The sequence below is a fragment of the Pyricularia oryzae genome, chromosome 4 (assembly GCF_000002495.2).
Source record: "Pyricularia oryzae 70-15 chromosome 4, whole genome shotgun sequence".
NCBI lineage: Eukaryota > Fungi > Ascomycota > Sordariomycetes > Magnaporthales > Pyriculariaceae > Pyricularia > Pyricularia oryzae.
This window is the reverse complement of record NC_017851.1, coordinates 1603489-1630072: the sequence shown is the minus strand read 5'-3', so window position 1 is coordinate 1630072 and position 26584 is coordinate 1603489. Positions and strand designations below refer to the sequence as shown.

The window sequence follows — 26584 nt, the reverse complement described above, 5'->3', positions numbered from 1 at the left end:
TGGAGAGTCTTCTCTCTTCAGTATTTACTTCTAGACGGCTTGTTCGTGGTGGTTTTTGTTCCATCGTTGGCATGTCACGATGGTATGTGAGTACCTCACAATGACCCGAGGATCTGGATTGGGGGCGTGGGAAATTGACGGACTGGGATATTGAAAAGAATGTTGCAAATGTAAAACTTGGGGCAAAGAACAAGTCTCGGCAAATATCAGTAAAAAAAGTCAGCCCGTCAATATTTCTTGTCGACATAGGAACAGGATCAGGTGAGCGTTCTAGGCAGTTGGACCTAGGGTAAGATTGGACGCAGGGAGTGATTGAAGGGAACTGCCATTTCAAGTGCTCAAGCCTGTTAGCGTGAGAAGCCGGGGTAGACAGTCGACCAGGAGCTGGGCGTCGGTGAATACGAAAATGCACTCAACGTATGCATATGAATGACTCCTGGTGAGCCCGAGACTGTGGGAAGCCGTCGACGTTGGCACTCATTATTTAGACTCTTTGTCGAGTCTGTCTATACGGTAATAGTCGGGGGTAGCTTGGCGATGATTTTTGTCCCAGCCGTGTAACCGGGCATGCCTGCCGGGGTAAAGAGGGGATTTGCTGGGGGTGTTGCTACGTGGTTACGGGCGCACAGCGTGGCGGCATGAACAGGTGATTGCCTTCCGGCTTACCGGTAAGCGGGGAGCTGCATGCTAGTATGACTGATACCCAGCTAGGCAAGGTCTCCTTTTGATATCTACGGAGTATAGATCGTTACCAGGTGGCACCAATGTTTCCCGTCGTCTGTGTCGAGGCAGCCAGGTTTATTTGCTATGTTGGGTGTAAACCTTTTTTTTTCTTTTTTCATGAGAGCATGATAGATAGGGGCGAACATGAGACAAAAAAAAACAGAGAACCCATCCCCGGCGTTCTGGCTCTTTTGTCTCAACATATGCATACCTTGTAGACAGAGAGTCAGGGGAAAGCTCAGGTCAAACTCACAGTAGAAACAAAACGGAATATCAAAAATCAAAAAAGCCAGAATCGCACAAAACAAACAGGATCAGGAATGGTGCCGACTGAATATGGATAAGGTTGAGATTTTTGGGTTGTGCCGTGACCCCTGCAAAAGAGCCGCACCGAATCGGTACCAGCAAAGCAGACTTTTACCAGGTTTGTTTTGTGACAAAGGTGAACCAGTATCATCGAGGACAGGAAGAGGAGATTATCAGATTCAATGGTGAGGTCCGATGTTCAACGGCGCATCCGTCTCGCAATGAGTCTGCAAGTTTCCGATCCACACAGATATGATCAGATGCAATGCCCGTAGCGACTGTTGTCTCTCCCTGTACTATGTACTGTATCCAGTGGCACTGGAGAACCAAGAACTTGTTACTGGAATGAGACCGATCGGGTCCAAGTACCAATAGTGAGGACGCTCCCTGCTGATGTCTCAAATATGGTACGTCGAATGAGAGAGAAGCGGCGAACTGCAAGTCCCACATGGAAGTACTTTGGTACTGCGTAAGTCGTCGCTGAAATCTGAGTGAAATCCACTCCCTCCATGCTCGAAAGGAGGGTGGAGCGCTTAATTATTGATGGCACAAGTGATATTAGTGCATCTTGTGCATGTACAGTAGGTATAGCACACTATTTCAGCAAACGTACTGTACGTACCAACCCCTCAGACCCTGAGGGAAGCAGGGTGCTAACAAAGGCTTAATTAGCTAGCTTAGGGGTGATGGGGCTCTTGAACTGCCTTCCAAGGGCTACTTTAGGGCAAGCCACCGTGGCAATCGATGTGCGCGTTGTTGGAAAAGAGGAAACAAAAGACTATACCAAGTGTATCTAGGCAAATCAAACAAAACAAAAACCAAGCAGGAAAGATACATCACTTCAATGGGGACCACCTACAATACCACGTATGCTCCATAGGCAAAAGCTGGGATATGCCCAATCGCCATTACGTTCAGCCCAGCATCTGCGAACAGGGATCGCCGCGGAGATCTGGTAAGGATCGGCACCGACGGCAAGGTGCGGTCAGTCTGCGAGTGTCTCTTGGCAGACGTACTGTGTATCCACTGTCAGCAAGAGAAAAACAAAAAAGGCAAGGTTATCAACCGGCTAATCGGAATCAGGAAATTCGACGCGGAAACAACTCGTGGCACAAACGCGGCGAGGTCAGTAGAAAAAAAAACGCTAGGACGATTCTACTCCTCGGACGAGGTGGAAATGGGTGATCTCTTCGACTCTTCGATAACAAAAATTTATCGCAGATTTACTGTAGAAGTTCGGCCAGAATGTTATTGGCCCTCAATCGGCCGTGTAGTTAGGATACAATAGTTACAATGAATACCTTACCAGCCCGGGGTGCGATTTCACGGACGATCTAGGCGAACGACCAGCCTAACAAGGAGGTTGATAGGTACGCAGTACGAGCAAGGGCGGTAGCTTGTAGCCAATGGCTAGCGTACCACCAGGGCGCCGCCTACATACTTGGTACATCAGCCATGGATCGTCAGCCGTTCCGCCGCCAAAACAAACCCGTGGTGCATATGTAGGTGTACCTACCGGTAAACTTAACGTAAAACAAGCAGCCTAGCCCATGTAGATGTAGGCAGCATATATCCATGCCCACGGACTCGCGTAGTATTTTAATTTGGCTGTTTGGGATTACCGGTACAGTATTATTATCACCAAATCCAGGTATGTCTACCGGAAAAAGGATCTGGAGAGGTTGGCTTGACACGCGGTCGGCCGCAAGGATATCGCTGTTTCGCTGCGAGCAGCGAGTTCGTTGGAGGGGACAGCCCTGGAAAAGGAACATGCCTCCTGCCCACAGTGTGCGAGAAGGCGGGACCCATTCCCACCCACAGGCACACCCCGCCCCACCCACTTGGATCTGATTCCCTGTCCCAGTTCGGGCCAACTCTTGCTTCAACAAACTCCCTCCCTCGAGGCGCTGGGAGAATACTCCACAGCGCCATGTCGTCAGGTCTTTCCAGGGCTCTCCAGTCTTGCTTGCTTGCCATTTTTGCACACACCCCAAGTTTCCACCATTCGGCCGGGCCAAGCTTTACAGCAGCGCTGGCCAAGCTGGAAAACTCGGATGCTGGCTTGTCTGGTCAATCAGACAGGCCCTACCTGTGAGAGGAGCATCCATATTTTCATTTTTCGTCTACTGTCTTAGTTGATTTATTAATTTTTTTCTTCTTTTTCCTTCTTCAATCTAATTATTACTGGGAAGAGCGAAACTTCGACAGGTGATGGATCTACCACGGATACCATTCATTCCACATATTATGTCGTAATTGCGATTCACGCCTCCAACCTCGCCCGTAGCTCTCGCACCGGCACGCACACCCATGCTGTCCCGCCATTGACCACCAGCAGGTTTACGCAGGACCTCACTTGCTGCCAATACACGCATGCTCAACCTATCTAACTTCTGGAGACCTGCATACCAAGACCACCCAGGCGGACACCCGAGATCCGAACTGTCTCTCACACCGTCCCCCCACCTCGACCAACCCTCCCTACTGGCGCTTCAGCAAAGACAATATTGCTGGTCCTGTGCCTCTATTTGGCCAGAGGCCTGTCTGCCTACACAACTACGCCCGTTGGCACCCAATTTCTTCAACGAGATACGCCGCACTTGGTGCTCTTCCATCGGCTGCGACTGGGGCTGACCCTTACGACATCGACTCCCATCAGAAGTGCACCTCATATCCTGCACACACTAAAGCACGACGCTTCGACCAACAAAAAGAACGTGCGTGACGCGACGTACTGACGACCCCTGGCTCGACGCAACAACACAAGCTCCCGCTCCCCAAGACCCTTAATCACTTCGGCCAACCCTTTTGAACAATCTTTGCGCCTCGTGCGCGACAGCGCATGCGCCAGCCACGCGTGGTAGCCTGTTGTTTTTGCGCGCTTCAACATCGTTTCCAGGGCTTTACTGTCACCAGCTGCGTCCGGCAGCTTTCTCGCAAGAATTAGGAGGGAGCTTTTCGTCCAGTCTACAGTTCCTCGACGTGCGCCATCTGGACTGACAGCGCATGGTCGAGGCAGCTTGATGCTGTGAAGAGAGGGAAGATTTTCAAATTCTATACGACACTGGCCTGTGCTCTTTGGCTCGAGCCGGTTCTCGGTATACGTTTCTGGGATTCCTCATCTTCAACTATTTGGGTCTAGTCAAGGCCGCAGCAGCTTTGTTCATCCCGTTTTCAACGCCCAATTTCTAAGGACCGACCAGTACATCATTGTGGCAAAACCTTCAGCCTGTGCATCGACCGCCAATTCTATTGAAAGTACACTACAGCAGACTTAAACTTGGACCATCATGCCGCCCGCACAAGAAAGCGACCTGGGGTCGCAGGGAGGGAACAACAACTCCAGTGATTTTGTATGTGATGGACTCTAATATCCGATACACTTGGAGGTCGTGGTGCCTGCATAATCTTTCTTCGGAACTTTATTAAGGCCAATACGAATGACTAACGCAAATGCTACATCGTTTAGGTTCGAAAACTATATCGGTAAAGGTCCCATCTCGCACAAGGCGTCTCCTCATGTCAACATTTGACAAATTTGCTAATCGTACAGTTCTGTAGTATGTTGGAAGATCCATCAGAATCAGATATTGTTTGTTGGAGTGACGACGGGACCAGCTTTATAGTGAAGGATGTAAGCATTAAGAACTCCTACGCCCACAGATCCCACAGTCAATGCCGGGGCTCTGACTCAGAACTCGATCCAGAACGATCGCTTCACCAAAGAGATATTGCCGCAACACTTCAAGCATAGCAATTTCGCCAGCTTTGTGAGGCAACTTAACAAGTACGACTTCCACAAAGTACGGAACACGGATGACAACGCCCAATATGGCCCGAATGTAGGTTACATATCTTATTCTACTGTAAATAGCATCCAGTCTGCATGATCTAACCAACCCTAATTTAGGCGTGGGAATTCCGGCATACCGAGTTTGCAAGGGGTCAGAGTCACAATTTTGACATTATCAAAAGAAAAGCTCCGACGACCAGGAAACCAGCTCCTGCTGAGGCTGCCTTTGATACCAATCAGCATGTCGGCTTAATGAACGAGTCTCTCCATGCAGTTATCCAACAGATGCACGAGCTTCAAACTGCGAATCACAACCTGGCGATGGCCAACAGGATTTTGACAGATGAAGTTTCCGGTCATCAGAAGTCGCTAAAACTATTTACCCAGTACTTTCATGAGATTATGAACCACTTGGACAACCAGGACGAGCGGAGACGGAAAACCACGCAAGCAAATGGTGCTTCGGGATCTGCCCAGGGATTCACCGCCGGCGGTATGAGCTTGCTTCCTGGAAGCGATGATGAGCCTGCTCCAGAGCTACGGCGTGCTCGAGAAGTGCTTGAGAGCATAACCTCGAACATCGATGCATCCCGCAATTCGAATGCTCTTGAAAGGCTGGCACAGCAGCAGCACAACAACGTCGCCTCGCCACCAGACTCGACGACATCATCTGCGGCCCTGCTCTCCCAACAACAGGCCTTCAACATGACTTTCAGTGGGGTTGATATATTCGCGGACCAGAAACCAATGGTGTACCCCGTGGGCCAGACCACGGGTATCGACCCCTTCCACGCCGACCATATCAACAATATTCCTTATTCTCAGCCTCCGGCTCTGGGAGCCATCGATGCTCCAGCCCAGGCAACACCACCGCCAGCGGCAGGGGTGGCAGCTGCCGTATGGGAGACTAAACCGTGCATATTGCTGGTCGAGGACGATAAGGTCTGCCAGCGCATCGGATCAAAGTTCCTTACACATTTTGGCTGCGATGTTGAGACTGCCGTAAGTATACTTTTCTCTCGGGTTTGCAATTGATCGCCTTTGCTAATACCCTTTCTGATGGGCTAGATGAATGGATTTGATGCCGTCTCCAAATTCTCAAGTAACCCCAACAGGTATTCTCTCATATTCATGGATATTATCATGCCTGAAATGGACGGTGTGTCAGCCACGAGCTCGATCCGTCAACGTGGTGCCGTCATCCCGATCATAGCCATGACCTCCAACATCCGCCAAGAGGATATAACGACCTATTTCGAATTCGGTAAGTTCTGTAATCTCCAAGACCTGTCTGAAATCAGACTATGCAGGCTGACAATGCCGATCAGGTATGAACGATGTTCTGGCGAAACCATTCACCAAGGAGGGCATGGTCAGGATCGTCAAGAAACACTTGAGCCACATGCTCAAGTTTCCGGCACATTCGCACGAAGAGGACTCTGCTTTCGCTGGCGAGATGGCCGGACAGGCCCCAAGCGCGGTATCTTCAGCGCCGTTCACTCCGGCAGGCCCTCAAATGATGATGCCTCAGTCCGTGCAAATGCCACCGCAAATGGCGACTCCTCCAGCACATGGCATGCAACAACACATGGCAGCCCAACAGCAATCCCATCATCAGATTAAGTTCGAAGGTACGAGCGGGGGTGCGATACCGGCGACGCCAATAAAGTTTGAGAGTACACACTCCCCTGCGTCTGTAGGAACTGTCGGTTGGGGATCGCCAATGATGAGCCACAGTGGTGCAGCTATGGACGGCAGCACTGGTTTCTTGGGGGCAGGAAATGGCGGCGGGACCATGAACCTCGGGACCAGCGGCACACAACAAAGGTCGCCAGCGCCATTCAACGGCATGATGACGATGCCTGGGCAAGCAGGCATGCAAGGAGGAGCGGCGATGGCGGTGCCAGGGGGCAGCCACGCAGCGCTAGGTCCCAATTCCATGCATCGCCTTCCAGAGCACATGGCACCAAACAACATGCAGATGCGGCGCATGATGGATCACCAGGATGACCAAGCCAACAAACGTCAACGCGTACATGCCGGAGCCTCGACTGGCTATCACTAGATCCAGTTGCTGGCAATTTGTTGAGTCGATTTTCAAACGCCACCCATTATTCTACCTCGATCATCAGTAGGTCTTGTTGCCTGCCGCCTCTCGAAACGAGGTGATAGTCAGGAATATACGGTGTTGGATTTGAGCGCGCTTGTTCTCGACGGGGGTTCGTTGTTTCCAACCTTATATATGTTGTGGCTACCTATAAGATACCATTGTGCAGCGCCTTTTTTTTTCTGCGAGCGTGTCAAAGATTGGGGTTATACCGTTATCTTAACTGTTTGTTTATTTTTTTCCCCTCTTGTTTGGGTTTCCACCGCCCTTCTTTTGGGCTCGGCATGGCGTGAACGCTTTTTGTGGCAAAAAGTCGCGGGAGTTCGGGGGCGTTTGGGTCGTCATCCATTATAACCTGACTGGAGTTGGTTCTTCTTGAATACCAGGGCTGATGGAATTCCATGCCATGAATGGGCTGGCATAGGGGTATTGTTTGCTATACGGGCTGGTTTGGGTTCCTGGGTGTCTTCAGATCATCTAGCCATGATGGCAAGACTCGGTAGTCGTGATCTATAAAGGCCGGTTCCATTATTCATGACAAAAAAAAAAGGTTGCCACGCCCCGTTGTGACTGCGTCATATCGTGGCGAGAAAACATCGAGGAAGCCAGCATCGTGGACTGTCGTTTGGCTCTAGAGTAAGTGTTTGGACTTTAAGTGAGCATTCGGTGCATTATGGCGTGAAAGGTAGAAGTGAAACCAAGAAAGAGAGAAGGAAGAAAAAAGACCGCATCTGCTATAGGTACGACGTAGTACCCAACAGCATTAACAAGGCTGAGAATGCTAGGTTGCTAAGTACCGGTAGATGAGAAGAGAACGATACATAGGGCAGGTATATAAGCAAACAAATGGAACTTCCGGGGCAGGCGGCAGGTTAGGTCATAAAGAGCAGAAAAACATTGGACGAGCTAGGGAAGGGTCCCAGAGTCTAGAACCACGGCTGTAACCGGAGGTAGCGCGGAGTCGCATAACGTGGACGGGTCCAGGCCCTTTTTTATTTCTGTCTTGTACACTTTTTTCGGAGTTACCCCGTTTTTTTTTTCTTGTGGGGAGTACCTAGGCACCTCACCCGTTTATATATAGTATCTATGTATAGTTCGCCAATAGAGTAATCCGAGAGACCGAAACCAGCCAAAACAAGTATAAATCGGTAAAATTACAGTCAGGCAGCTAACTTGATGCGTCCAGAGGGGGCCCGGCTCCCTATCCCACCTGGCGATGAAACGTACCGAGGCGCAAGCTTACGGCGAGCAAGCAAGCGGTAAGTGGGAGTGAACCAGGCTCAGCCTAGAAACGGATTTTCAGCCCTCCAGGTTGAGCTCGAGATAAGACATGAGCTTGCCGATAATGGCCGGGCACTATAATAGATGCTCGATAAGAGAAAATACTTGGTACATGCATGGAATGAATCCTTCGGAAATACTGGGATTAATTATAGTCTAGACCTAATGGGAGTAAAATTTATACAAACAGCCAGCCGATTTAAATAGGGCGGCAACCAATCAGTCATGAAGTAGACCAAAGAAAAAGTTCGGTTGATTAGCTCCGGGGCTGACTTTGTCCTGTCGTGTCACAGCTTGGGGGGCCGGGCCGATGATGGTCTGGAACCCCCAAGGATAAGAGCTACGGAGGTATTCCAAGCAAACTTTTTGTACCGGTAAAGACTGACGCCGGATTGTATAGTGGGGTGTGCTTGGACACCTTTTGCCCATCCTCGTCGCCCTGTTGGACTGACCTATAGGTACGAAGCAAGTACCTACTTTGCAAGCTTGCATATGTTGTCTGTTATCGGCCATTCTTCTTCTGTTCTGCGGACCTGATGTACATGACCGGAAGCGGCGAGTACGAGGGGCGGTTGCTCCGTGGGTTTGCCAATTCCATAAGCACCGTAACCGATTCGGGTTTCGTTGCCTAGGTATATATGCAGTTATGTCATATTTTCAGGGTCTTCGGTTTTTTTTTTTTTTTTTTTTTGCTACAGTAAACAATCGCGGCTGAACAACACGCTCATTCAACAGGAGTCAAGCTTTTTGTTAACACCAAAAAACTGACGGAGGTTTGATTTTCATAAAGCTTAAGATACAGGCAGGCCAGGCCGAAAGACAACCCATTTTAGCAGACAGGCCAGGACACAGCTGCTGTGTGGGGGAGGAAGTCTCAAGCGACGAGGGGGGAAAAAAAGCTCCCGTTTCCCCGGATTTTCATCCGCACTTTTTTTTTTCTTCAGCTCAGGGTCGCTTCCCCCCTGTCATGCCATTGCTGCCAGCCGAGCTTCCAAAGATTTGTTGGGTCTGCTTCCTTTCTGTCATGGCCTGCTGCAGGTATTGCTGTCAGATGATGGTGATATGAACAAAAAATAGAGATTTAAAAATGGGTAACAACCCAGGAAAACCAGACAGACCGATATTCAGGCACATGTGTTTCCGTGTTATTCAAACAAACCCAGAATTTCGTGTTGCGCATCTCCATGGCTGCAGTCGCACCAGAAATGGCTATGCAGGACCCCCGGCGAGAACTAAAGAGGTCTCGACTGGCCTGGAACAGGCGGAAAGCAGGATGATCTGGTCACATGGGATTGATATCGAGTATGCTTGACTTTTGATAATATTTATTGGTTTGCGCCAAGTCATTTGAGGGCTGCCTTGCCAAGTCAACTTTACTATGGTATGGAGTACATGAGCTGAGGGGGTATGCTCTGTGAGATCCGTGGTCCAGGAAAACTCTCCTGCGGCTGACGAATAAAATACTCCGAGGTACATTGTGTAGAATACATGATGGATACCGTCTGTTTGTCGGCAGTAGAGAGATTAACTGTTACACCAAGCTCAACTTCATCTCCATCTACGTGTATCCAATCTGCCATAAGATGAGGACCCGCAACCAGCATTCAGTCTACATCACTTGCACACATTGTAAATCTCAGGGATAAGGTATTTCAAGGGACCGAGAAATTAATTTGCCATTTTTCAGGATTATGGCAATGTTCTTTAGCGCTAGTTACTGCTCGGTATCCTTTTGAAGCTGAGCGCATGGAAGAAATCGGCGCGATTATGCATGCCAAAAAAAAGCCTTACGTTCTTTTAGCTGTTGATAGCGTTAACATCCGATGGCCAGCACGAAAAGTCATAACAGCGCGTTGCTTTTCAAGCTTCGAACATGAGCTGGCGCGTTGGGGCAATAGCTGGCTGACTTGTACCTCTTGTCGGGTTGGCCCCCTAGCTGCCGTCATGGACATGGGGTACTAAGGCAGAGGAGAGCTCCATAGCAGTTCCGTCATGGATGGTGGGAGAGAGATGCGGGGCAAAGTCGCAAACCCATTCCCGTTTCTGCTTGCAGTCACAAGCAAAAGTCCTCTTAGCTTGGTTGAGTCATCCCACCAAGCAATGTGCAAAAAAAAAAAAATAGAAAAACAATTCACCTTGAACTATGAACCTCCCTTATTCAAACCGTTTCAGCAAGCTGTCAATTGGTTTTATCCACGAACTGTGAAATCCCTTACTGCACGGATTTTTTCAGTCGAGCATACACCTTTGGTTCTGGGCGGGGTTGAACTTGGGTAGTCATTGGCGTTTAGTTCATTTGGTGAAGCAGCAATGTCGCAACATAAAGGCGGCAAGGCCGCAGCGAAGGGCAAAAAGTCCGGCGGAGCTGGCGCCGAGGAGAAAGCCGAGGATGTGCTTCAGGCCGTTGTAAGTCCTGGCTGCTCTTTTGTGATTTGGGTCTGGTTACCTGCCGCGGCATGATGCGATACTGATAGAAGACTTCTTCCGTGAATACTAGGTTCTCGCCGATTCGTTTCAAGACCGGTTTGCGCCTTTCACCCTAGAAAAGCCACGAGTATGCATATATCCTAGCACTCCGTGTTCTTTCTTATGTACAATGCCATTGCCTGACCGTTTTCCAAGTGTCTTCTCCCATTAGCGAACACGCCCTTGATCGAGTACACACTCGAGTACCTGGCCATGAATGGTGTTCAGGAGGTCTTCATATACTGCGGAAATCACACAGACCAGGTCGAGCAATACATACAGGACTCGCCCAGATGGAGTCCTTCCGGCCACATATCACCCTTCTCGCTTCTCGAGTTTGTGCGCGTCAACGATGCTTCTTCCCCTGGTGACTTCCTGCGCGATCTCGATAAGCGAGGCCTTATTTCTGGCGACTTTATCCTCGTCCACGGCGACCTCGTCGCCAATATCCCCCTTGACAATGCCTTGACTGCCCACCGAAGGCGCAGGGAAGCCAACCGGGACGCCATTATGACCATGGTCTTGCGCGAGGGAGGACCAGGTGACCACCACACGAAATCACGGGGAACCACACCCGTATTCACAATTGAAGCTAAGGAGGGCCGGTGTTTGCAGTTTGACGAGACGAACCCGCTACAGAGCAGTCATTACACCGTGCTCGATCCTGCCGTTTTCGAGCATGACGAAGTCGAGATGCGCACTGATTTGATCGACTGCGAGATCGACATCTGTACCCCGGACGTACTGGCCCTTTGGTCGGACAGTTTTGATTACGAGGCGCCTCGAAAACACTTTTTGCACGGAGTTTTGAAGGACTGGGAGCTCAACGGCAAGCTCATCTATACTAACATAGTGAACGAGGGATACGCCGCCCGTGCGAGCAATTTGCAGCTTTACGAATCCATCACACGTGATGTGATTAGTAGATGGACATTTCCCATGGTTCCCGACAACAACCTCGTCCAAGGGCAATCTTATGCTCTGCGCCGGAACTTTGTTTACTCCGAAAAGGGTGTCAAGTTCGAGGTCGGTAGCCACGTTGAGAAGTCGGTTGTGGGAATGAAGACAGCAGTAGGAACGGGCAGCACCATAATAAACTGCGTAATAGGCGAGAGGTGCCACATTGGAAGCAATGTCCATATAAGTGACAGTTTCATATGGAGCGACGCCACTATCGAGGATGGAGCTAGGATAACGAGGTCTGTCGTGGCCAGCTCTGCGACGGTTGGCAAGGACTGCACAATACCAGCGGGCTCGCTCGTCTCATTCGGCGTACAATTAAGCGACGGGGTCGCCCTCCCCGACGCAACCACATTATCACTCTTTACGCGGGATCGCCTTCTTGCGGAAACAGACACAAAACTTCTCGGATCATCGGGCAAGGGGTCGGTATACCAGTACGAGGACGAGGACGAATATGACGAGTTTGACTCAGCCAACCTCCAACGGACACTCATCTACTCAACAGCACATCTCAACATTTCCACCTCGACGATATCATCATTCAATTCGGAGCACTCGGATGACGACAGCGACGACGATGGGCTTGGGGGCGGTGCACATGGCCACCTCGCTCCTGGGTCTGGGTCGCGGGAGCGACACTCATCCATGATCTCGGATACATCAGCCGGCTCGGACAATGCCAGCAACTCTTTCCACAACGATGCCGTCACAAGTCTGGTGGACGCCCTTCGATCCGAAGATAATAAGGATATGGATGGCGCCAAGCTTGAATTCATGGGCCTGCGACTCGCTACGGACGCCTCGGACGGGGCTGTACGCCGTGCTATCGCCACGGCCCTAGTCAGGGCCGCCGTGGAGCTGATGCAGCAGCCCGCTGGCGCCCTCGAGCCATCCAAGGCAGCCGAGCGCGCCCTGACGGCCAAGAAGGGCACATCCAAGTTCGTGTCGGAGGTCGCCGTTGGCGGCGATGACACAAGCGACCAGGCAGCTTTCGCGCTCGCGTTGCAGAAGGCCGCTGCTGCTGTTCGGGGCATTGAGACCAGCCGTGCGGGTACGCTGCTAGCGGCGCTGTTGCAGCACCTGTACAACCTGGACGTGCTCGAGGAAGAGGGCATCCTGGCCTGGTGGGAGGGGGCTGATGCCGCTCAGGGGGAGAAGATGGTTACTGTCAAGGAAAAGTGCAAGGTCCTGATTGACTGGCTGCAGGAAGATGACGACAGTGATGACAGCGATGACGAGTAGAAATTCAAAGAAACGACCCTGGTCAGGGGTGTTCACTCAGGAGGATGGAGCCATTCTGGCCATGGGGGATAGAAAAACACGCAAACTGCCAATATTTCACATATTTTGACCTCCATGTTCACCGTGATGATGTGACAAATGTTCTTTTCTGTATAACTCCTGTAAGTTTAACTAAGCAGTAGCATGCGAATATCTAAAGTCGGTGCTGCAATACTGAATCTCAGTAATTCTGTTGGTAGTCACTGTTGGGCTCGCAGGTACCCTTGATCTATGTATATGTGCAAGAGGCCATCGAGTCAAACAAAATTCGATTCCTTATAGTTGCCTCAGCGCCGGAATGCAACCGATTCTTATATCAATAATCATCGTACTTGATATTGTTTAGTTTCGTATAATTTCGAGTCGATATCACAGCCATCATCGTCTGGACGCCCCTTCTGAATACAACCCCACCATGACTCCCTGTACGCCTGAAATCTATGAGATGACGATCGCGACTTGCCGCAAGCAGGTGGCCTTTTCAGTTTTGGAACAAAAGTATGCTAAGTAAACAAGCGGGGGTATTCCATGATATCTGAAAGGAAAAAAAAGGGAAAAAAAAGAAAAAAGATACCTGGTATTAAAAGACAATGCTGAAGTATTCACCGCCCACATATTGACATAACAAAAGACAGAAAAACAACGACGATCCCCAACTAAAAATACAACCTACGCTCTGCCAGTGATTTTGGTCAAAACTCAAATCCGACATCACACTATCAGTAATGACTTCCCATGTCAGGCGCCCCGTAGCCTTGACCTGCTGGTGGTTGCCAGACTGGCGGCGCTTGAGGCACCTGCGGGTAGTAAGCAGCACTGGGGACCAACGGCGGCGGCGGCGGCACCATCTGCTGGGGCGGCTGGTAGTGTGTATATGGTTGCTGCGTTGGTTGCGTCTGCTGCTGCTGTGACGGAGCCGCATGACTGCTATCCTCGTACGACATACCACCACCACTATTGTCGCGCTTTCCCGGGTCGTCGAGCGAGTGGTACGAGTGCTTCCCGCCCCTCCCGCCACCTCCGCCCCGGCCACCGCCGGCTCGGAAGCCGCCGCCACGCGAGTTTCCGCGGTTACCCCTGCCAGAATTACCACGGAAACCACCATTGCCGTTACCGTTCCCGTTACCGCGGCCACCTCCGCCCCTGGAGTGGCCGGCTTGGCTGTGGAAATTGCGCTTGCCGTTCTGGAAGTTGCCACCACCGCGAGAGTAAGAGGGCGCCTCATCGTCGGCTGTGTGCTTCCTCTTAGATGCCTTGTTGGCGAATAGACTCTCGTACTCGCCCTCGCTGGGGTCCTCGGCCTCGATGCGGAAGAGGATCTTCTCGCCTACCGTCGTCTCGAAGATGAAGGCCTGATCCGGCGGCAGAGGTTGCCAGTTTTGGATCTTGCTGGCGTCGATGGGTCTAGCACCCTTCCTCAGTGCGAGCACAATGTGCGGCGTCTTGTTGTCGGTGTGGTACTTTGCAGTGATTGGTACAGGCCGCACGCTGGCCGCCCAGACGTTATTCTCGAAGCACCCGAGCCCAACCACCTCCCACTTCATCTTGCTGCCCATGCCGCCAACCTTTTCCAGGATGCTATGCGGACAGGGGCGGGGGCAAATCATGATGTTGTTGGCGTGAACCTTGAGTTCCGACTCTGACGCCCGCGGGAGCTGGGGTGCGACGAGAGTCAGGAGCCGGGAGGTGTCCTCGGGTTTTATCAGGTATCCAGTATAAAACACTGTCTTCTTGATCATGAGTTTGTCGCGCCTTTGGTCGCCTTGCCTTGAGGCTACCTGGGCATTGTGTGTGTTGATCAAGTGTTGAACCTCTGCCACCTCGATGACGGGGTCCAAATTCGTGCCCAGCTCGGCGACATGGATGACCTCGGCCGTGATAGGTTGTCTGTTTGGCGCAGGACCTCCCTGGTTCGCAGCGGCCGCCATGTCGTTGAGCCGCACGTTGTAGTCGGTCATGAAGTCGCGGAACCCCTTGACGTGCTTGGGCCGATCCTCATAGACGCGAATCTCCTTGGCGTTCCTGTACGTCTCCATCAGGGTCTCGAGGTAGACCTGTTTGAAGATCATGGTGCTGGCGAAGCGCTGGCCGTCTGGGCCGACGGCCGGCTTGAGCGAGACCATGTCGAATTCGAGCCCCCTGCTGGCGACCATGCGCTTGACCAGATCGGCAAAGCCAGACTCGGAGCGGCCGGTGAGCAACACCGTGAGCGCGTCCTTTTGCTTCATGCTGAGCTGGACCAGCTCGATAACCTTTTCATTCCACCAGCCCTCCCAGCCACGAGGCTCCTCCTTGAGTATACCATTGCCGGTTGCAGCAAGGATTCGGCTATCGTGCCACCAGCCGCCGTTGAGCAGGTCGGGGTTCGCCAGGAGGCCAATCGTTGGCCCGTTCCACAGCTTCGGATTAGGCAAGGGGGTCTTGAATACTATAGGACAGGCGGGGAGGATGGGCAAACGTCAGCACGGCATGCAAGCGGCTAAACATTACTTCCGATGGGGGGTTTCCGGTCATGTTCTTGGCAGACGAGGACGAGGAGGGGGCTCGACGAACAGGTGTTGTCAAAGTCGTAGACGTGAATCGCGCTGATTGCTTCGACGGGTGGTAGTGTCTTGTTGAGAACAGACCAGCGGTTCATGGCGGTCGGTGTGTAACTGCGCTGCTGCTGGTGGTGCTGCTGTTTCCCATTGGCTCGCAATACGGCGGCAGCCGAGGCGGAGCCGTGATGCGCCTGGTAGGCGTTGCCTGAAGGCGCCATGGCTCGTCGTGAAATGGGGGAGAGCGAGACGCGTGCGAACCTAGCACACAACATTCATGGGCCGCTGTGTTTTTCAGAGCGGGGGAATGGTTGTGGTTTATATCTTTGGTGGAAATTGAAATTCGATGAGCGTATCGATCTTGATGATGAGGTCAGTTTTCTCCATGTCGCCGTCAATGGCGCGTTGGAAGCTAGGTGCTGTGGGTTTTTATAGTGGGGCCGATGTCGCTGGCCAAAAACCCCTGGCATACCTGTCTTGCTATAGGTATCCGTCTTGTCAACTATTACTTGCTGCCCAAGCCACTGATGTTGACCATGGCATGGTCATTCAGAAAATTCAAGTTGATATGAAATGTTGGTTCATGTTTCGTTTTCATAATTCTGTCCAGTCAGCCTGATTCTGGCTTTCACTTTTCTTCCCCAACCACATATCACCATCTCAACATTGCTACCACCCAATTCCCGTATCTACCCCTGATACAGTGAGTTGTTATGTCTGAAAAGAGCAGTGCAAGCTACTTCTCCCACAACAGAAACACTCGCACAAAAGAGTACACGCAATTACAATATGAATACAATTGTTTGGTGCTTCCAGCTCACGCAGTCTCAAAGGACTCCTTCTTCCAGCCATACACACGATTCAGACGCCGTGCAAAGATTGGCACCGAAAAGCCCTCGATGTGAGACCTGTGCGGCCGGTAAAACGCCACAGATTTCCTCACATTCAACAACTCTGGGGGTAAAAAAGTGTAGATCGACCCAAACTTGGGCATCATAGAGAACCCGAGCTCCGCCATGGCCGCCTCGAAAGCTGTCCAGCTAATCGAGCCTCGAGATTGCGACTTGTCGAACAATCTCCAAAAGGTATCGGCCGCCGAGCTGCTGACCTTGAATATCTGGGCTACTGTAGTCGTTGCTTCATGTTCCGCTGGCGCAGGCTGCGGTGTGATCTCGTAGGCCGAGAAATGCGACGGTCGAGTCTTATCCTTTTCTCGGCGGTGATCGACTCGCAACTCAGGGGGCTGAGGTGACGAGACAGGGAGCGGCACCCATTTCTGGTCGGCGTTGGGCTGGAGTTTCTCCTTGGCCTCGTGGTGTCTGTTCTTGAGATCGGCAAGGCTGTCCTCGATGAGGTCCTCATACAGGATTCCTAGCTTGGTGCCCGTCTTCTGAACGACGAATTTGTCCAGAACCCCTAGAGAAGCCAAGGCCATACCCGGATCGAGGAGATTGCCAATCGGACTAGCAAAATCTCGCAAGTCGAGGTCTCCTTTGGTCTGGTTAAGCTCAGTCTCCAACTCCTGTGACCTTGAGACAAACATCTGACCCTTCTTGCGCGAAAGCGGAGGCATCGAGACAACAGATGAGAGGTCGCGCATGAATCCTGTGATGGCCATCATATCACCGAGTGCTTGCGCCTCACGGGTCTCCATCTTGGCCTCATCCTCGGGATGATTCACGTGTAGTGCGCTCAGTTTGACTACCCAGTCCACAGCCTTCGGAGCAGTAGTCTCCGCCTGGCAAAGACGCAGTAGATAGTGAAGCTGAGGATCCGAACGAAAGAACTCTTCCGGGTCGCCCTTGATATTCACGCGCTCATTCCCTTGCTTGTCGAGTCCTTGGGACACTCGTTTGAACTGTTTGGCACCACTAGCTGTCTGGACGGCGCGTTTGAGGCCGACCTGGGTACGAGAGAACTCCAGATGACAGACGTTGGAGAGTTCCTGGAGCAAGATGGGCCGATAGACTTTGTCGGCGTAGTCCTTCTCCAGGAGGGCCAGTAAACAGTCTATGTATGTCCAAGTGGCGGCTGTCCGAACTGCATCGTGGACAGCGTCGAACAGCGCAATACTGATGTACTTGTCGGTATGGGCGGGCAGGCGGCGGCCCTTCTCGTCAGGGACTAGACCCGGGTGGCTGAAGAACCGCTGGTTCACTGCGTGGACCAGGACAACTGGCTCTGATGATAGTAGAGACTGATACTCCCGGAAAACATCCTTCTGGGATCGGGCGCTGGCGACCAGGTCCTCAAGGGAGAGCTTGGCCGGTGGCGGCGAGATTGTAAGCTTGGAGAAGGTATCCGCAGCTCCCCGGATCTGCTTGTCTGGCAATTGCTTTCTGCCCCTGGTCTTAGATCCTTGATTCAATATATCCTCGACAAGAGTATGGAGGACCTGTAGGATCGTAATCTGACGTATCAGAATCAGCTCGCCGTACTCTTGACTGAGGAGCAAGCCAGCTTGGATGGCTTTCTTCAATCCAGCCAGAAATTCTTCCTTGTGACTTGGATCTACTTTCATCGCCCAGCCGTACTTGTCTTCGTCCCAGAAGACCGAGTAGCAGTTTTTAAAAGCCTGCCGCTGTGAGTGTTGTAGGTTTCTGGTGCGCATGTTGTTGCCGATGACCCATTGATCGCCAGGCGAACCATCAGGACCGCCGAAGAACTGATCGTAGACGGACGAAGTGGCGCGATGCTTGAGAATGCCCAGCAAATAGTCAGGGTCACTTTCAGCAACATCTCGAAGGTTCATCTCGGGAGCAATGAGATAGCTATCACCAACGCTCCGATCCAATGCATGCTTCAGATATCCTCCAGTCGCGAAACTGGACTTGAAGCACCTAACACGCTGGCGCTGGTCAAATGAGCGCCAAATACCGTCTATCCGGGTGGAGTGTCGTCGATACTTCCTGGCTAGATCAGCCTGGAGCTCTTTGGCCAACTGGCCGTTGCCATCCGACGATTCCATTATCTCAGGTCTCGGCGCAGATTGATGGGGATTCTGAAGTTGAACTAGGAGATGTTGACGGGCAAGAAATGGGGGAATGGAGGAATGAGGGGACGAAAAGTGTCTGTTCGGTGCAAACGGATCAGCTGAACCTAAGAGCAAACCGAAACAACGAGAGCTGCCCCCACCCCAAGCATCATATCTCTTTAGCTAAGCAGAATCCCGACGCCCTCGTCCTTATCCCAGCTGTTTGCCCAAAGTAATAGTGTCATCGAGAACTGGGCTACCTTCGCTAGTAGTGCCTCTATAGGTTATCATAAGTAACGCAGATGGCAGGGGGTCAGTGTTGATGCTTAAACGAATGTTTCCTCTCGAAATTTCCAAATACAGTCCAATGAGCATTGCGAATGACTGTCCTTGAATGTTTGTTCGCCGATAAATCCTTTCATGATTTTGGGTTATTAAGCTGAACACAACGCCGCTGATGGGCTCAAACGCCAAACGCCTCCAGACCCAGAAAATGCGAGATCCCTCATGTGAGGAAAATGTTCCGTATGACATAAAACTCATGCCATATCCACATCAGCATCGCCTCGTGGCTGAGGACCCTTGTTGTCCGTCCTCAGACCAATAGCAGCCTCAGCCTCCTTTTGGGTATAAGGTTCCTCCTGGAGCTGCTTGACACTGTAGGTTCACAAACTGTTAAAACCAAGAAAATCATGTCGGTGATGGAATGAACAGACTGACCGTCGTTTATGAGGCTTGCCCTTGCGATGCTCTACAAGACTGTAGTCCGTCTCGAACCACTTGGCGCACTCGATACAGTAATGCCTGCCGAGGCCGGGGAGATCCTCCGAGGCTTTGGTGTCCTTCCACTGAGCCAAATGCTTGGGTGACAGCAAGTCCGCCTTGATCTGGTCCACGTCCCTGCGGATTGATTGTCAGTATACGGGCTGAGAAACAGGTATAGTGATTGGTGGTCGAGATTTATATCCTCACCTGGTCTTTCTCCGCGTCTTCGTTATGGTTTTCTTGTTCGTCACACCCATCTTGAGAGATTTTAGTTAAGTAACCCAGGGGTCATCAAGACGATGGTAAATACAGGGCTCTGGGCCAACCGCAAGGCTGAAGCAATGCGGTATCTTGTCTTATCGGGCTGAATTTTCAAGAAAATTCCGTAACGGATTACCTTGTGGTTGCACTTGCAAATCTTGCTCGAGTGGATTGAGAGGCAATTGGTGATCGCAAGTGGATCTCCATATGCACTCGAGGTGAAATTTTTGGAGGGGTAGCTTTTTTTGCGCAGCCACTTAGAGATGTGCCCGGACGCAGGGTTACTCTACCAACGGTAGGGCCTATTATAGGTTGAACATGTCGTTGCATGTGGGAGAACCTTGGGGAGAGAAGTAAAAACCAGGTACTCAATTCGTCACGTACAAGAATACCTAGTGAAGTGCATGCAGGGATGCCAGACTTTCTCCAATTACGAAAACCTATCGCCAACAAATTACTGCATAAAACAGAGAAACTTCAACTCACCATTATGAAAAAATGAAAAGTTTTTTTTTCTTGTTTACTTAAATCCTTGCCCATACAGGTTACAGTCAAAATTTGCCGCGAAACAAAAATGTGGGCCAAGCTTGATCTCCGTTCGCATTTTAGCTTATCTCCTCGTAACACCTACTGACTCCGAGGCCCAAATGGCTGGTCGGTCGCCGCCGAGGAGTTTGCGACCCGCCGTCGGCTGAACCGGTCGAAAAAAGAAGCCTGCGCAGCAATACTCGAATCAGGTCGTCGCAGTCTGGATCTTCACCTAAACAATTCAAAAAAGGAAGATATGAAATTACCTACACTAGTTAATAGAATCCTCAGGCTTCCAGCATGAGCTTTTTTAAGTATCTTCAAAGAAAAAAGTATGTTGAGTTATTTGGTGTCTTGGGGGTGTCTGGGATCTATAGGTGACGGTCTGAACCCTGAAGCTCTTGTCGGGCCTAATATTGTTTGTCGATGATAAAAATCGGGCCGGCGGCCTGGCCAGCTAGACCTGTTTGCGCACGGGTTGTGGAGAGGTTCGATGCGGAGCGGGGCGGCGGAGTCCCGAGGATTTGAGCTCGGCTTGCGAGGCTGGTTGCGTGCTGTTCAGGGAGCTAGGGACGGCAAGCAGAGGCATGTGGTGGGTAAAAGAACGAATGTGGCAATGCTGAGGGATCACGAGCATTGATTGATGCACTCCAAAATTGCAGGCAAGAATGGAAACAAGAATGACACATGCACGCTCTCGCCCGTATCTATACAGTAGGAACGAACCTACTTAGAGCTAGAAGCTGGAGGATTTAAACGCTCAGGCTTGGCATAAGATGGGGGTGAGCCTCCAACGGGGGGTGAGACCAGACCATGGTCTGCATGACGCGCCCCGGACAGTGTCTGTGAGCTCAATTGACAGGAAAGGGAAGGAGATAAATTCTACGGTCAGAGATTGTTTAGCTACGTACAGTATCCGCCACAGAATTACCGATGGCTGAATGCTTGATTCTACAGTACAACAATTAATCAAGGGACGTGCGATTGCAAGTGTACAGCAGGTTGGCAAAACAAGCAATTAATACCCATTGTGAACGTACATAATATGACGTTGATCTAGAATCACCTAAATATTTAGGAAATAATTATCCAGCCCTCATTGGCGCTCGAAAAGGGATTCCAGGAGGCAGGGAATAACGGGCCAAGGCTAACCGTGTCTTCTGTGACGTCCGCGTTGATTAATCCCTGCTAGGTCAGGAATAATCCCTTTTCTCTGATTCGTTGCGCAGTGCTCCTTATAACCGAGTTCCCCAGACAGTGGGGGCGGGAGCTCCAAAATCTTAAGCCGCAGTGGCCGAGTTGTGTCTGGAACAAAAACCACGCTGGTCGCTACCTCCCGAGCAAATTCTGCTTTTGTTATCTTGCTTCCCATTCATTCACACACGCTGTCGGCCAGGTGCTCCCGACTATTTTCTTGGGTTCAAATCACGAGGAAGAGTTCAATTCCTCCTTGGAATCATTAGTCTAATCATCTCTGTTGAGTTCTTCTTTTATTTTGTTGGCAAACAACGCCTCACACGCCCAGCATGCTGGCCCTCAGGAGAGCTGCCGCGGCATCGCCGCTGGCCCGCGTGAGCGCCGTGACCCGTCGTCGCATGGCAACGGTTTCGGACAGCCCGCTTGACAGGAAGGTTAGTGTTGTACTCTACAGCTCTCTCTGAGCTTGCGTTGTTGTCGATTCCCTCGTTCTTTGGGATCGCAGCGCCAAAAGCTCATTCCTGGAGCCGTCAAGCTCGCCCCGTGTCCATTTCATGCCCCTCAATCGCTAACTCGATCTTTTTTATATCAAATACAGGTCAGGCAAAACAACTGGGAGGAGAACAACTTCATCCCCTACAAGAAGCTGTCGGAGAACCTCGCCATTGTCCGCAGTCGTCTCAACCGTCCCCTCACATACGCCGAGAAGATTCTCTACTCTCACTTGGACAACCCGCACGAGCAGGATATTGAGCGTGGCGTTTCATACCTCAAGCTCCGCCCTGACCGTGTTGCTTGCCAGGATGCCACCGCTCAAATGGCTATCCTTCAGTTCATGTCGGCTGGCATGCCCTCGGTTGCCAACCCCACCACCGTCCACTGTGACCACTTGATTGAGGCCCAGGTTGGTGGCCCCAAGGATCTAGAGCGCGCCGTCAACATTAACAAGGAGGTCTACGACTTCCTTGCCTCTGCCTGCGCCAAGTACAACATCGGTTTCTGGAAGCCCGGCTCTGGTATCATCCACCAGATCCTTCTCGAGAACTACGCTTTCCCCGGTGGTCTTCTCATCGGTACTGACTCGCACACTCCCAACGGTGGTGGTCTCGGTATGGCTGCCATTGGTGTTGGTGGTGCCGATGCCGTCGACGTTATGGCTGGTCTCCCCTGGGAGCTGAAGGCTCCCAAGTACATTGGTGTCCACCTGACTGGCCAGATGTCTGGCTGGACTTCTGCCAAGGACATCATCACCAAGCTTGCTGGCATCACGACTGTCAAGGGGTAAGTGACAAAAACTCTTACGCGTTGCTGGAACCCAAAGGGAAATGAATACTAACAGGAATGCCTTTACAGTGGTACTGGTCACATTGTTGAGTACTACGGTCCTGGTGTCGACACCCTCTCCAGCACCGGTGCCGGAACCGTCTGCAACATGGGTGCCGAGATTGGTGCCACCACCTCCGTTTTCCGCTTCACTGAGCGCATGGCCGACTACCTGAAGGCCACCAAGCGTTCAGACATCGCCGAGTACGCCCGCGCCTACGCCAAGGAGCTCCGCGAGGACGAAGGTGCCGAGTACGACCAGGTTATCGAGATCAACCTGTCTGAGCTTGAGCCCCACGTCAACGGACCTTTTACCCCCGACTTGGCCACTCCCATCTCCAAGTTCAGCGAGGCTGTCAAGGCCAACGGCTGGCCTTCGGAGCTCAAGGTCGGTCTCATCGGCTCTTGCACCAACTCCTCGTACGAGGACATGTCCCGTGGTGCCTCCATTGCCCGTGACGCTCTCGACCACGGTTTGAAGGCCAAGACTGCTTTCACAATCACTCCCGGTTCGGAGCAGATTCGTGCTACCATCGCCCGTGATGGTCAGCTCGCCACCTTCGAGGAGTACGGCGGCATGGTCCTCGCAAACGCCTGTGGTCCTTGCATTGGTCAGTGGGACCGCAAGGACGTCAAGAAGGGCGAGGCCAACTCGATTGTCTCTTCGTACAACCGTAACTTCACCGGACGCAACGATGGCAACCCTGCCACCCACTCTTTCGTCACCTCCCCCGACTTGGTCGTCGCCATGACCGTCGCTGGCTCTTTGCACTTCAACCCTTTGACCGACAAGCTCAAGGACAAGGATGGTAACGAGTTTATGCTGAAGCCCCCGACCGGCGAGGCTCTTCCCGCTCGCGGCTATGATGCCGGTGAGAACACCTACCAGGCTCCCCCCAAGGACCGCGCATCCGTCTCGGTTGCCGTCAACCCCTCGTCCGACCGTCTCCAGGTTCTCTCTCCATTTGAGGCTTGGGATGGCAAGGATGCCAAGGACCTCCCCGTCCTTATCAAGGCCCAGGGCAAGACCACCACCGACCACATCAGCATGGCTGGCCCGTGGCTCAAGTACCGTGGGCACTTGGACAACATCTCCAACAACATGTTGATTGGCGCCATCAACGAGGCCAACGGTGAGGCCAACAAGGTCAAGAACCAGCTTACTGGCGAGTTCGACGCTGTCCCAGCTGTTGCTCGTGACTACAAGAAGAACGGTATCAAGTGGGTTGTCATCGGTGACTGGAACTACGGTGAGGGTTCGTCGCGTGAGCACGCCGCTCTTGAGCCCCGTCACCTTGGTGGCCTTGCCATCATCACCCGCAGCTTCGCCCGTATCCACGAGACCAACCTGAAGAAGCAGGGTATGCTCCCGCTTACCTTTGTTGACCCCGCCGACTACGAGAAGATCAAGCCCGACGACAGGGTCGACATTAAGTGCACTGAGCTCGCTCCCGGCAAGAACATCACCATGACTGTCCACCCCAAGGATGGCAAGGCTTTCGACATCCCCTTGGCTCACACCTTCAACGAGGGCCAGATTGAGTGGTTCAAGAACGGAAGTGCATTGAACACCATGGCTAAGGCCAACAAGAACTGATTTATGCTTTGTTAGGGATTTTTTTTTGGTCTGGCTTTTTATGGTCTGTTTTGTACAAAAGAAAACTGGCGCATTTTACCCAATTTTACTTTGTTATGACTTTTTCAATTCAAATACCCTTGAAAATATCTCAAGTTTCCCAACAAAAATGAAAGAATGCCTCTGCTAGTGTGAACTTGAAATGATCTCAATAATCTAGAAAGTTTAAGTAAAGACCGTCCGTCCTTGGATCGGGCGTGTTAGAATACTATTGCCAAGCCCGGCCGGGGTCTTGTTAGTAGTGGACTGCCCTGCCGAACAATTGAATCGGACCCGCTGGTTCGTGGATAAGGACAATTCGAAGGCCAGATAACATAGTACCTGCGCACCTCACCTTGGCTAACTTTACTTAGGTACCTAGGTTTTCCGAAACTGGAAAACTAGTCCCATTGAAATTTGACAATCGGTGACGCCCGCGATCTGGCTAATTGCCATTGCAGTTGTCGCACTGCGTAACGAAAGAATCGTTGCAGAGGATAAGCGTTGCCACGTCGGCACTTCGACTCAACCCCAAGAGGTGCCGTCAAGCTCCAGGCCGCGTCGCCGAAGCCTCCGACGAAAAGCAATTTACCGCGACAAAAAAAGTCTCGTCGCAAAAAAACCTCCCCGAGTAGGAGAAAACCGATTGCCCAGAGTTTGTCTGAGTACCTTACACAAAGCCTTCTGCTGCCCGTGTAACGCCCTCACAATCATCATCTTCAAGTCAACCAAAAAAGCCGAGTCCGAAAGCCTGCTCGCCTGCCCGCCACGACACACGGTCCGACCTACTCAAGCGCAAAGCAACAAGTAATCGTCCTCCAATCTTTGAACCCCGAATCCGGACTTCTTGATATCCTGCTCGCCCCGGATATCAACGTCACCCGTCCCGTTTCCCTCAGGCGGGGGTTTCACACACCACTGTTTTACCCTCCCACATTTTGGCGAAAGAATCACAAACAAGACTAGACACGTCGGTCAGTCGATAAATCATGGTCGGCTTCAGCGCAGCGCGGGCGCGGTCGTACGCCTTCAGGCTCCCGTTGTTCACGAGGCTGGCGGCAGTCATCATCGTCGCCGCCTGGGCCGTGGGCGTGCAGAGCGTCTGGGACCTCAGGGCGTGGGGTGCGCTCGTGCCGGACAAGCTTAACCTTGGGACGAGTAAGCTTTGAATTCCTTTTGCGTGCTGTCTTTTAGAGGACGACTGAAGAACTGGAGAGGGAAACGGGTGCAAGCAAAAAAGGGAGAACAAAACAAAGGTTTCGATTGCTGACGTGTAGGGTCACAACCCCCGTTTAACAGTGTACCGCACCAACACGTACCCGTTCATACACGTGAACTTCTTCCACGCCCTCATGAACGTCATTGCCATAATTCCGTTGCTGGAGAGGTTCGAGGCAGAGTACGGGACTCTGACGTCGTTGGCTCTTTTCTTTGGCCGTGAGATACATATCCTTTCTCCCTTATACGAGGTCCTTGGCTTGGATTGGTTATACCTAGTGCTAACATTCGGCGACCCTCACTGCATAGCCTTCTCAACGATACCAGCAATTGCATATGTTTTGATCGAGAGGGGGATACTACGAGCTAATAACACGGTTATGGGAGCAAGGTAAGAAGAATCTGACGGCACTGACGCGTTTCATATGTCCATATGTCCCTTGCAACGTGAGGCTGATGCTTTTCATCTCAACAAACAGCATATGGGTCTTTCTTCTCCTCGGAATGGAGGCCATCAGAACGTACAAGACGAACCCTCACCTGGTCATTGCAACCCACCATGTGCCCACTTGGACCACGCCGCTGGCGCTGTGCCTAGTCGTCTCGGCGCTGGTCCCCAGCACGACCCTGCTGGGACATTTGTGCGGGCTGGCCGTTGGCTACCTTAGTATGTAACTCTCCTGACTGACCACTGCAGTTACCATGTGCCAGGTTGTTCCTCGTTCACATTCAACTAACATTTTGACCAGGCGGCTTGGGGTACCTCAAGTTCCTGTCGCCGCCGGAGAAGATCCTGCGGTGGATCGAGACCAAGCTAAACCTCCTGGGCCGTCTCCCCCACTACGTCAGTATAGATCAGAAGACGTACGGCAGGTTCGGAGTGCTGCCGTCGGCGAGTCCCAATCCCGGGGCCAGCCCGGCTATAGGGCTGGTGGGGTCGACGCAGAGACTCGGAGTGTAATGGGGAATGTGTACAGAGGGAAGGCAAGTTGTTGGAAAGTATTGTTCTGTAATAATCATGGACTTGTATCCCTTTCTTTTCGAAAGGGAAAATGTTCTCAGTTGTGTGTATATACTTTATTTTTATTTCTATTTGGGTAGCTTCGAGCTGCAGCGCCCTGGATGCCAAGCCAGGCAATCTTTGCATTGGTTTTGTTCAATTGCGTCACACTACTAAACAACGCCAGCATAGATGACGACCAGCTTGAGATATGAAATGATTATATGTGGGTATTTTTCCATGATG

The 26584-nt window shown here is 51.7% G+C and overlaps 8 protein-coding genes across 8 annotated transcripts; 5 read left to right on the top strand and 3 right to left on the bottom strand.

Moving 5' to 3' along the window:
• Positions 1-79: 79 nt before the first annotated feature.
• MGG_17081 (uncharacterized protein) lies at positions 80-2384 on the top strand (the record flags this gene model as incomplete). The annotated part of the gene is made up of 6 exons (XM_003716356.1): positions 80-82; positions 189-289; positions 1343-1498; positions 1634-1643; positions 1910-2154; positions 2339-2384. 6 exons carry the CDS (start codon positions 80-82, stop codon positions 2382-2384), a joined length of 561 nt encoding a protein of 186 aa, XP_003716404.1.
• A 555-nt stretch (positions 2385-2939) lies between these two features.
• Positions 2940-8078, top strand: MGG_03516 (uncharacterized protein). The gene is made up of 7 exons (XM_003716355.1): positions 2940-4382; positions 4499-4515; positions 4591-4663; positions 4737-4871; positions 4940-5824; positions 5891-6086; positions 6151-8078. The coding sequence occupies exons 1-7, from the start codon at positions 4320-4322 to the stop codon at positions 6885-6887; spliced, it is 2106 nt and encodes a 701-aa protein (XP_003716403.1). The 5' UTR covers positions 2940-4319; the 3' UTR covers positions 6888-8078.
• A 2144-nt stretch (positions 8079-10222) lies between these two features.
• Positions 10223-12996, top strand: MGG_03517 (uncharacterized protein). The gene is made up of 3 exons (XM_003716354.1): positions 10223-10616; positions 10708-10764; positions 10833-12996. Exons 1-3 carry the CDS (start codon positions 10521-10523, stop codon positions 12879-12881), a joined length of 2202 nt encoding a protein of 733 aa, XP_003716402.1. The 5' UTR covers positions 10223-10520; the 3' UTR covers positions 12882-12996.
• A 92-nt stretch (positions 12997-13088) lies between these two features.
• MGG_03518 (uncharacterized protein) lies at positions 13089-15834 on the bottom strand. Its single transcript, XM_003716353.1, has 2 exons — positions 15474-15834; positions 13089-15348 (listed from the first exon to the last, which is right to left on the bottom strand). Exons 1-2 carry the CDS (start codon positions 15730-15732, stop codon positions 13640-13642), a joined length of 1968 nt encoding a protein of 655 aa, XP_003716401.1. The 5' UTR covers positions 15733-15834; the 3' UTR covers positions 13089-13639.
• A 440-nt stretch (positions 15835-16274) lies between these two features.
• Positions 16275-18425, bottom strand: MGG_03519 (uncharacterized protein; the record flags this gene model as incomplete). Its single annotated transcript, XM_003716352.1, has 1 exon — positions 16275-18425. One exon carries the CDS (start codon positions 18423-18425, stop codon positions 16275-16277), a length of 2151 nt encoding a protein of 716 aa, XP_003716400.1.
• Positions 18426-18970: 545 nt separating this feature from the next.
• On the bottom strand, positions 18971-19453 carry MGG_03520 (zinc finger protein; the record flags this gene model as incomplete). The annotated part of the gene is made up of 3 exons (XM_003716351.1): positions 18971-19088; positions 19152-19331; positions 19404-19453. The coding sequence occupies 3 exons, from the start codon at positions 19451-19453 to the stop codon at positions 18971-18973; spliced, it is 348 nt and encodes a 115-aa protein (XP_003716399.1).
• A 1816-nt stretch (positions 19454-21269) lies between these two features.
• On the top strand, positions 21270-24289 carry MGG_03521 (aconitate hydratase). The gene is made up of 3 exons (XM_003716350.1): positions 21270-21616; positions 21781-22463; positions 22536-24289. Exons 1-3 carry the CDS (start codon positions 21512-21514, stop codon positions 24100-24102), a joined length of 2355 nt encoding a protein of 784 aa, XP_003716398.1. The 5' UTR covers positions 21270-21511; the 3' UTR covers positions 24103-24289.
• A 149-nt stretch (positions 24290-24438) lies between these two features.
• Positions 24439-26569, top strand: MGG_03522 (rhomboid protein 2). The gene is made up of 5 exons (XM_003716349.1): positions 24439-25278; positions 25420-25557; positions 25648-25729; positions 25818-26005; positions 26088-26569. Exons 1-5 carry the CDS (start codon positions 25110-25112, stop codon positions 26297-26299), a joined length of 789 nt encoding a protein of 262 aa, XP_003716397.1. The 5' UTR covers positions 24439-25109; the 3' UTR covers positions 26300-26569.
• The last annotated feature ends 15 nt before the right edge of the window (positions 26570-26584 follow it).